Raw genomic sequence first — 11,175 nt, 5'->3', positions numbered from 1 at the left:
TCATATCATGAAAAAAGTATGATCGACTATACTCCATGGAAAAGGCAAAATGTTCAACTTCTTTTTTGAACATTGTAATAACAAATATTTTTCTTCTTTGTACATGGGTCCTTTTTAAAGAACAATAATATATTTATAAATATTTTCATCTGTAAGTGGAACTAGAGGAGTAGATACACCATACATATAAACTAATTCTACATGTCATCTTCTAGCTATCAGAAATTTAATTTTACACCCTTAAACTATAAAAGTCCAATATGATAACTCCCCAAAATGAGACTGCATGTCCAATCACCAAGAAGCCTCTCACATCACATTGCACCGATATAATTCCTAACATGTTTCATGCATATTTTGATCAATAAAATTTGCATGTATTAATAAGTAAGTACAACTACTTTTTTAGTTGGTTCTTATTTTAGAGAATTCAAATTAGAAAAAAGTAGCATGATAGGTATAATATAACAATGAACTTACATGATCGATCATTTCACCATTTAATGGTTTGGCCTTAGTTGATAGTAAGCTCACATTAGAGGATGCCCCTATTTTGAATAGAATGTGCCTCCCAAGGTATGGATTGTGACACCATGTTGTAGCAACTTTCTCAAGGCAAAAGATAGAGAGTAGCAAGAAAACATACATAAGTTTCATCCTTTCTGAAAGACTAGCACAAAACCCGTGCGTTGCTACGGTGTCAGTATTAAATCAAATGAGTATGTTTCATATTTTTATATATGTGCATCATCGAACCAAATTGAATAGATCTTTTAAATAACCTATCTATTATCCAGTGTATTTGAAAATGTAACATCTATTTTAAATATATATCAATATTTGGGTCGATCCAATCCAAATAGAATGCTGCAAATTATTTTAGTGAGCATGATTGTTAGACTTAAATAATAACTTCAGCGCAATATAGGTGATACAAATCTTTTAAGGTGCATACCATTGTTAAACATCGATTTTTCAAACATATTACTTATCGCTTCATCTCAAGGATCAAAGCACATAAATAAACATTAATTCACCATATTGTAGGCTTATAATGTCTTAAATGCCTTCAGAATTTGTATTCACTTGCAGCATTGCATTTTACAACTAAAAGCTTGTACGTGAATTTCATAAATTAAGGCAGAAGAGAAGAAAGGGCAATTTAGCAATGTACGAAGCATAACAGTGAGAACTCACAACTCACCTGGGATATTTTAGCAATCCATGAAAGAGGATGACGCCTGGGAAATTATCCAGGGAAGAGGATGACGATATCTAAAAGGGCCAGAGCTCACGTTGCTAGGAATAACCCAAGTGTTTCCTTCATATTCTCCACGTACTCATCATCCTGTGCAACATAGTCATCCTACATTTGTTACATTGATGATACTGGAGACTGTATGCATCACCCCTTGCCTGTCTGCATCCAAATCGTCCCACGCTGCAGGCAGTAGTCACACGGTTGGGCGCACATGTGTTTGCCCCAGTTCAGTAGCGATACAGGAGGAACTCGGCCCTGTCCGGCGGTGCCCACACCCAGGCTGGCAAAGAAGAAGATTGACTTCAGGGAAATCGCCGCGCTCGGGCAGCTGATCCTCCTCGTTTTGGAACGGCAGACTCAGGCAGAGGTGATCCTCCTCGTTTTTGAACGGCAGATTCAGGCAGAGGTCCCGGCACATGGGTAGCTTGCTCTCCTCCCTTGAAGACGGCCAAATCGGAAGGCGTCGAGGACGGCGGAGCGGTCGGCAGCAGGCGGTTCAGTTCGTCCCATCGGATGAGGGAGATGGCGTCATTTGCCGTTGCCGGAGATACATGTGTGGCGGCGGATGGGGATTCAAAGACAGGTTCCACACGCCAGCGTGTGGAGGAGCAATAGCATGGCGTCAGGGGATTCCCCACCGTACGGCACGCCCCATCCTTACCGCGGGGCTCCCTGCTTGCCCGAGCCGGCTACGCCCTGGACCGATTCCTCACTTCCAGGCCCTCTCCGCCCAAGGATCCGCCGCCCTAGGCTCCCCTACGGTCTTGTCCGCGCCGTCGTCCGGCTCCACTACAGTCCTTGCCGCGAGGCTCCCTGTTTGTCCGAGTTGGCTCCGCCCTCGACCGGTTCCTCGCATCCAGGCACTTGGCGCCGATGTCTGCGTCGATTGCCTTCCAAGACCGGCCGGAGTTCGACCAAGAACGGATTATTTCAGGTGGATCTGGCGTGTAGGCTACCACGGCGGCCGGAATGGCATGTGGCGGAGGTGGGGGCCGGAGTGGCATGTGGTGGCGGCCGGAGTGCCGAGAATCATCTGTATCCCAATCGATTCAAGAGCTGGGCGTAATGCGAGCGGCACGCATGTCCGTCGGGGGCAGCGGCAGATGCAAGCGGCGGCCAGGGATGGGCGGCGTAGTCCTAACTTCGTCCGCCTCTGTACGCCTCGCCCCGAGCTCCTAGCCGCCGGCAGCTGTTTGCCGCTCTCCTGATTTGGCAGGGAAAGGAGAGAAGCCAAAAAGAAAAAAGAAAAACGAACCGGTAGAATGGCATTTGTTGTATTATGCGGATTGGTGGGAAGGCAAAACGGTCCAATAAAAAGTTGGACGAAAATTTTGGCAGAAACCTTAGCTCCTTTATTATTAGGTATAGAAATGTGAATGATTGCACTATCATTCAAAGTAGATACGGTGGAAATGAAGTAAACAATTTATATAGATGGAAATATTAATGGAAGAGATAAATATATTCACGTCATTTATTGTGCTCCCTAGGTGCAAATGAAAGGAAATATCATATAGTAAATTTTGCATATATTCATTAATGGAAAAGAATCGATATCACTCCACACACATATAATCTAGAATTGAAGGTAATTTATCGTGCTCCTTAATTTCAGTGGGAAATAAATTACATATCGTATATATTTATGAAAAAAGATTGCTATTGTTGTAGATATACATAGAATCCATAAATGACGGTAGTTTATTGTGCTCCTTGATGTGGGAATTAAATTATATATCCTATATAGGGGTATTTATTAAAATATCGATATCATTGAAAATATGCATAACATCCGTATACAATAATAATTTATTGTGCTCCTTGCGGTGGAAATTAAATTATATATCCTACACATTTATGAAAAATATTGATATTGTTGCACATATGCATATAATTTGTAAAGGACACAAATTCCTTGTTCTTTCTCAACATATATTTAATGGGATACAAATACGTAGTAGCTTACAAATAGGGGATTTCATTCTGACTGGTTCAAGGGACTATTTGGTTCACATAGTTAGAAAAATGTTGGAATATGTAAAATGTATTAGAATTATCACAACATGATTTAGAATTATTTTGCACGAACTTCTCAAAAATCAAAAGAAAAACGTATTTATCAACTAGCTGATGCGCTGACGCATCATCCAATCCAACTCCCGCGTCGCGTTTTCCACCCCGTCTCCATCCCATTTCCCAGACTCCAACCCACGCCTCCAATACCTCCATGGCTATTTTGCATCTTAGCTTGTTGGCCATTGATGCATATCCTCTGCGTCGCTGCACCCAATGCTTCATGTTAGCCACCACGGACATTTCTCCTCAACAGGCTCTCTATCTCCCACCATGCTGATGTTGTTGATCCTCCCTTGCACGTGACGACCGACGAGCTTGCCATGGACGCTATGGCAGAGCTCGCAATGGAGGCCATCAAAAGTAGTGAGCCTAGCTCAATCACTTGGTTAGGTAAGTGGATGTACAACCCAACCACACAGGTTCAAGTCCCCATAGATGCAGATGTGAGTTCTTATTATTTCAAAACGAAAATTTGTTGAAGGGACTCTCCTTCCGTATTTCTTTTTAAAAAATGGAGGCCATCAATTACAAGATGCCCAAATGTTGGACTCTAGAAGACGGATGATGCAATGTTATTCTTAATGTATGTCGCAAGTAGTTTCTCCAATATTGCAAACATGTTTAAAAATGTTGGATTTGCGGTGCACATATGTTGGATGTGTTGATGTGTTTTGTTGCAAAGGTGACATGTTTTATTGATGGGTTGTTGCAAACAAATGGAAATTTCTTGTATACATAATTAATTTTTGCTACATTATATTTAATATGTTATAATAGTTTTTGCTACATTTCGCAAGTTTTTGTAGATTCAAAAATGTTGTAGAATGATGTTGCGTAGATATTTTGCAACAATGATCGGGTCCACCAGCGCATGTGAAAGTGATGTGATAGTCAAACTGGCTATGCTAAGTCGACTAACGCCTAGCGGTTGCCAAAGTAAAATATAATATTTGAAATATTCGTAAAACTTGGAATGAAACACAGTCGGAGATAGATCAGTTTCAATAAATACTAGACTTTGTAACTTACTAACTTCCCTCGCCACACGACGAAATTCCCTTTAATTAGACCGTTCATTTTTTCCCCACCGGGGATACATTCCCGAAAAGCCATGGGTTGGATCTCTGATGTGACTAGCCAAAATATAATATAATAGCATTTGAAATATTCGTAAAACTTGGAATGAAACACAATAAGAGATGGATCGATTTCGACAAATACTAGACTTTTTTAACTTCCATCGCCACACGATGAAATTCCTTTTAGACCGGTCACTTTTTCCCCACCGGGTACATTCATGAAAAGCCATGGGTTGGATCTCTATCATACCTAGCCAACGGGCCATCCTGGCACTATCATTCACGGGCCTGGCACTCGAGGGGCCGTTACCTGTGGCCGTGCCGGGCTAGCACGTGGGCCTGGCCTCGAGGCTCGGGCACGGCCCCAGGCTCTGCCAGGCCAGCATGCGACCCATTTAGCACGTGAGGGCCGATTCTGATCCATTTTTTTTTCCGGATTCTGTTTCTTGTCGGCCCATCAAAAGAACCTATAAAATAGGCCAAGAATCTATCGTATCATGAACTCTGTGGTGGTCTCGTGGTTAAGTGGAGTCTGTAGAGCCCTAGGGTACCTAAGGGGACTGGGAGGTTTTTAATGAGGCGACTTGCTTGCTTAATATATTGTGATTTCAAAAAAAAGTTGAGTGTATAGGTCGCACTTCACCGGCCCGTGACGTGCCGGGCCTGTACCGGGCTACTTTCCCGTTCTGCCGGGCCGGCACGCAAAAGCCCGGTCCGTTGGACAGGCATGTCTCTATGTGACAGTGGCAATGGCTACGGAAATCACCATCCAAAACCGCAATCCCTATTCTCCGCTCAATGCGGGAGGGATCCGGCGCTCCGCACACCCTTTGCTCTTTCCCGCGCGCTAATGGGCCTGGCCTGTTAACTCGGAGCCGACTGTTTCTTTTTCGCCTCGCTGGGTCGTTTCTCGCACCTCGCCTCGTCCTTCTACTGTGCCTCCCCTCCCGACGGCGCAGGGTTCCTTCTCCTGCGCCTCCCCTCCCGACGACGCAGGGTTCCTTCGCCTGTTTCTCCGGGAGCGCCTCCCATCCCGACGGCGGGCGATACGATTCTTCGTCGGCGTAGGCAGCCGAAGGTTCGTCTACCCGTGCCCCCTTCCTTCTCACAATTTTCTGACCGTCTAGGGTTTCTCGTAGAGTGCGCGTGTAGTTCTAGATAGGTTTCGTTTCTTTGGCTTAACTAGATTCGTGTGATGATAGCTTCTACACGCGTATTTTTCCCGTAGGCGCTAGTGTAGTTTGTATGGTTTTACTGGTTGGGGAATTAAGTTTTTTGTGCTTCGTGGGGATTTTCCTTTTATCGTTTTGAAGGTGTTGCTTCATTAGTGCTGGTGCTTTCAGGTTGGTTTTTAGTGCTGGTGATAGTGTACGGGGATTTTTCAACTGGGTTTTTTGGAAATTAGTGTTGTTGTTTCAGGTGGATTTTTTGGTTCGGGGGTGGGGGCTGTTTTTTTAGAAATTAGTGCTGGTAGTAACGATCCAGTGCCTTTGCATGTGCTGGCGTGATTTTTTCAACTTTTTTGTAGTACTAGTGATGGCCAGCTCCTGGGATGTGCTCGTATGCTGGACACCTGTGCACTTTGTGTCTAAGCTTTCTTCCTTTGAGCAGACAATTCATCTATCTTATTCATGGCCTTAGCTTCTCGCGGCCTCAATTTGTCATTATCGTGGGTTAAGCTCTTCGATGTAGCCGCCTGCACAACTTTGTTAGCTTCAGCTACCCGCTGATTCCATGTGTATTAGGTGCTCTTGAAGAGTCTCTTTCTCATCCTTTACCTCCTGCACAATATTGTTAGCTTCAGCAACCGCTGATTCCGTGCGTGTTAGCTGCTCCTGAAGATCCTTTTTTCTCAGCCTTTTTAGTTCCTGTACTGCCTTAGCAAACATGGTGCATTTTTTTCGCAGGCTTTTTAGCAAACCGCTTATTCCGTGTGCATTAGCTTCTCTTGCAGACCCTCTTTCTCAGCTTTTTACCTCCTGTACAGCCTTGTTAGCTTCAGCAACCGCTTTATTCGGTGTGCATTAGCCATCTTTTAGGACCATATGACATCCACCATATGACATCCCCTTATCTAATAGTTGTAAGATTTCTTTTTGATAATTGGAGGTAGTTTTCAGGTTGCAGAAAGCATGGTTTCAAATTGACATTCAGTTTCCAGATTTTTGTGAAGAAGCCTTTGCATGGTTTCTTATCAGTGCTGTTTTTTTAGCTTTTTTTATCAGTTAGTGTATGCTGTTTAAATTGATTTTTCGTTCAAGGTGATAATTTGTTCTATTTCCTCACCTGGTTCTCCGGGAGCGCCTCCCCTTCTGACGGCGGGCGCTTGGATTCATCTCGTCGGCGATGGCAGCCGAAGGTCCGTGTACTTTTTCCCGTACCCCTTCTTTTCTCACCTTTTGTTGGCCGTCTAGGGTTCCCCGTATGCGTTGGTGTAGTTGTGGATCATTTTCGGATCTTGGATTACCAGATTCGTCTGATGATAGCTTTCTCTGCTTGTTTTTTCTACACATCAGATTCGTGTGTGGATTGTTTTCTCTGCCTGTTCTGAAATTAGGTTTAGGTGCTTCGGGTGGTTGGTTTGGAGGGAATTTCCATCTGTTTTTGAAATTATTGGTGGTGCGTCAGGCGGTTTTTTGGTGTAATATACTTAGATGGTTGACTGATCTATTTTGTTTGTTAATTATATGTTTTTAGGTAAATGTTCATGTTGTGATTTTTTTTCCAAAACCAGTGACATATAGTGGTTCATGTTCATAGCGAAAATTGTATTAATAAGTGCAAGTTAATTTCTAGTAGAGATGCTTCTAGTAGGTATTTTTCAGGTTCCTGGTCGTTTAGATTGATGATTTTTTTTGGAATGATAGGTAGCTGATTTTGTTAGCAGTGTGTTTTGTGAAGAAGCCTTGCATGATTCATATCAGTATTGGTTTACCTGATCAGCTAGTAATCATTCTGTTAGCAAATTTTGTGTTAAGAGTTGTAATATTCCTTTTCATGATAGCATGCTCATAGCGAAAATTGTATTAACGTCTATGTTGTTTCGTCCTCACCCATTATATGCTAGGAGAGATGTTTCTAGTAGGTATTTTCAGGTTCCTTGGTCGTTTAGATTGATGATCTTTTTGGAATGATGGGGGTAGCAGTGTGTTCTGTTTACCATAAGGCACCACTCGTTCTGGTGACTAATTAAGCTTTTTTCTTGCTCTACTTTCTGATGGAATTTTTGCTTTATGTTTGAATGGTTGATCTTACTTTCCATTGCTTACTGTTCCTAAATCTCTTGCCAAAGATCATGTTGGTTCCGATTCTTAATAACTGGAATTATATGATCAGCATTCTATCTGTCATTATCCATGTATTTTTTTGTGCTGCTAGTTGTATGATTCACTTCTAGAGAGGTTAAATCTAACCACGTTAGAGGCTACTGTTAGTCAATGGGATAGTTGAGCAGCTAGCATATATTGGTAACACTATTTGCAAGATCTGGGTACGTGTGCCAGTTTAACAGAAGTTCAAGCATAGGAAGGTAGGCATGCCGCGGAAGAGAACTCCTTCAATAATAAAGGCACTTTTGCTTTGGTTTAACCTTGCATGATTTTTTGTGATGAAGCCTTGCATGATTCCTATCAGTATTGGTTTAAGCTGATCAGTTAGTAATCATTATTCTGTTAGCAAATTTTGTGTTAAGAGTTGTAATATTCTTTTCATGATAGCATGCTCATAGCAAATTTTGTCCATGATTAACATTTGTTCAGTGTGGATGTTTTTTTTAATGATGTTTTTCTTAACATTTTTGTTCTTGTGATTCTTTTCTCCTTTTACAGTTGTTAATCTCCCAGCTATTGAACCTCAATGCAAGGCTACAATACAATCTAGGTTTTCAACACTTAGGTTCATGAAAGTTGTGAAACAATTTAATGCTATTCAGAAGTCCTTTATATCAAAGCATCATCTGGAAAATCTTCTGAAACTACCTGAACACTTGATGGTTCCTTTGCATCTTCAGCAGTGGCTACTCGACTATACATCATATGGTCAAAGGAAATTCTTTCAACACAAAGAGAAGATCATATTCTTCACGAAAGATATTGTTGACAAAGTGTTTGGTTTTCCATTGGGCACTAAGCCTTTTGTTATGGATAGCAGTGACCCTGATATTATCATAGAGGTGGAACAGCTGCTTGCTCAGTACAAGCAGGGGAGGAAGACCATTCCAGTGAAGGTTCTGGTGTCTATATTGCTTGGCGCTAACAGTGAGGAGGTTTTCATTAGGAGTTTCATACTGTTCTTCATAACAACAGTTCTTTGTCCTTCGACCTATAATTTTGTCAACCCAAAGTATCTATACTGTTTGAGGGACATTGACATTCCAGAAGTTGGGAATCTTGACTTTGGAACTCTATGTTTGAACCACCTGTGGTATGAGATGGATGCATGGAAGGATAAAATATTCATGAACACAGGCGACTTCAACAGGCTTACATGGATTGGCGGTTGCCTTCCACTACTGGCTGTATGTCTTTCTCACTCTAAACTTTTGTGTCATAGTAAACTAATTATAGGTCATTTTTGGTTTCTTCGTTTTAACTTATTCTTTTTTTATTTTTGTTATTGCTTTTGCAGGTTCTATACTTGGATTTCCTCGATTTCAATGACAATGCCCCCCCATTGATTATAGTCTGCCTAGGATGTCCTTCATCGGAAATGAAGATTTCTCCTATCTCGTGAATTCAGATCGTAACATAACGTCTCGAAAATCATATGGGGTGCTACCAGTACGTATGGTTTTTAGTATTTCTTTTCCTTAAATCCTTTATTTTTGTTTTTTACCAGATAAGGGACATTTCTCTAACTCCATATGGCACTCCTATACAAATCCTCCTAGATGCACCTCAGGCAAGAGATGGTGATGTAGTTTTGCAAGTTGTTGCTAATGATCTCATAGATCATCCACTAGAACCTAATCAAGCCATCCTGGGCGAGTTATTCGTAGATGATTTTAATGAAGATGGCTACTACAATCAGGAGGGGGCGAAACCAGCAGTTGCACTTGTGGCGGGAGGCGAGTATCACTGAAGCGGAGACGTCGTCCTGAACTCGCTCACCCTTGATCAGTCGACTTTTTGAGAAACCTGAGAGTTGTGAAGACGTCTTGATTGTCTGTTTAGTCGTCCCGTTTGCGTCCTTTTCGGTTCTGCTTAGTGTTGGTATCGAGCGATTTTAAGCACAGCTGTAAGATTGTCTTATTAGTCGTCCTGTTTGCGTCTTTTTTTCGGTTCTGCTTAGTGCTGGTATCAAGCAATTTTTAAGCACTGCTGTAAGATTTGTTAAGATAAGACAATCTTTTTCTGAAACTTCTTTTGGACAATTGATGTTCAACAGCAGGCAATCTTTTTTTTCGAAAATTCTTTAACAATTGATGTTCAAGACCAGACAATTTTTTCTGAAACTTTTTTGAACAATTGATGTTCATTTTGCACATTCATCATTTTGCTTTTAAAACATACATCATATGGTGAACCAAAAGTTTTTTCAATACAATTTTTTTTTGTATGTATCCAATTTTTTCTGTACCGTCATATAGCTCATAGATACTACCATAAAGCATGACTAAAAAAACCAACTTGACGAAGTGGTCCATCGTCTTATTTTTCAGCTGAGTAGGAAAGGTGCAACATGTGGACTATGCATTCTATTCTTATGGAATTTGTCATGACGTTAAGTACATTTTTTCTCTATGAATACATGACATTTTGTACAAAACACACACCTACAAATCACTAGTTATAGTCAATGGAAATTTGAGGTAGAACTCAACCTCCATTTCCGATTCCATATACATTCATTTGGAAGGACAAATTTTCTGTTAAGTAACAAATTTTGTACGACGTGAAATTTGTTCAAGGTGAAAACTGTTCAAGGAGTTTTTTTTCAAATTTGTTCTATGTGCAAACCCGTCGGAATAAGAAAAATGTTCAAGATGGAAAATCAATTCACATGGTGAAACCGTTTGAAATTCATTAATTTTTCAAGGTGGCTGTTTGTTACTCATAGTTTTTTAAGGTGCGATACTAGAATTATCCGAATATGTTCAAGTCTCATATATGTTCAAGGTCGAAATTTGTTCAAAATGTAGTATTAAATTTGTTCGACGTGGAAACCATTCATGTTTTTTCAAAAAGGAAACCTAGGAAAAACCGTTCATTTTTTTAATAAAATTTAAGGTAGAAACCGTTCAAGGTGAAATCCGTTCATTTTTTGAATTTTTTGAAAAATGTTTCAAGGTGGGGGGAATGCGTTCATTTTAAAATTTGTTTGGAGACAGAAACCGTTCAAGGGAGGAAACTGTTCATAGTTGAATTTCTGTGGTGACCCGACATACCACTGCATGGTGTAGTATGCAAGTCTGATATAACACCAATGAAACACCGTTCCACTAGTATTATATCGCTCAGAGTGGTACAACAGAAACATATGCGGGTCCAAGGCATGTCTATAGAATTACACACATACTCTGTTACATAAGATCATCACAGCCTCCTACTTTACAATGAGGTAAAACTGCAGATAACTCCAGAAGAACGACTCGTAGTCTAATCCTATCACGAACTCTATTTGTAGAGTATTTAACTAGCTATAGAGGCTAAGAATAGATTCTAGCTAAATAGGAGCTAGGTTTAGGAAGCTAGTTCCCTTCTATGGCTAAACTAGGTTTTCTCCTTGTTGGTTGTGGTATCAGACTCCTCTGACAGGTTC

At 41.1% G+C, this 11,175-nt stretch overlaps 1 protein-coding gene across 3 annotated transcripts; it reads left to right on the top strand.

The window, feature by feature from the left end:
- Positions 1 to 5,409: 5,409 nt before the first annotated feature.
- On the top strand, positions 5,410 to 9,688 carry LOC124686515. 3 transcript variants are annotated; one of them, XM_047220444.1, is made up of 4 exons: positions 5,410 to 5,494; positions 8,244 to 8,932; positions 9,043 to 9,194; positions 9,253 to 9,688. In XM_047220444.1, exons 2-3 carry the CDS (start codon positions 8,315 to 8,317, stop codon positions 9,145 to 9,147), a joined length of 723 nt encoding a protein of 240 aa, XP_047076400.1. In that variant the 5' UTR covers positions 5,410 to 5,494; positions 8,244 to 8,314; the 3' UTR covers positions 9,148 to 9,194; positions 9,253 to 9,688. The 3 variants fall into 3 exon arrangements, with proteins under 3 accessions (XP_047076400.1, XP_047076399.1, XP_047076398.1); XM_047220443.1 differs by lacking the exon at positions 5,410 to 5,494 and adding an exon at positions 6,185 to 6,775 and having other exon boundaries at positions 9,305 to 9,688; XM_047220442.1 differs by lacking the exon at positions 5,410 to 5,494 and adding an exon at positions 6,185 to 6,775.
- The last annotated feature ends 1,487 nt before the right edge of the window (positions 9,689 to 11,175 follow it).

The sequence above is a fragment of the Lolium rigidum genome, chromosome 2 (assembly GCF_022539505.1).
Source record: "Lolium rigidum isolate FL_2022 chromosome 2, APGP_CSIRO_Lrig_0.1, whole genome shotgun sequence".
Taxonomy (NCBI): domain Eukaryota; kingdom Viridiplantae; phylum Streptophyta; class Magnoliopsida; order Poales; family Poaceae; genus Lolium; species Lolium rigidum.
Note: the sequence above shows the minus strand (reverse complement) of the source record. Positions and strands in the feature narration are given on the sequence as shown.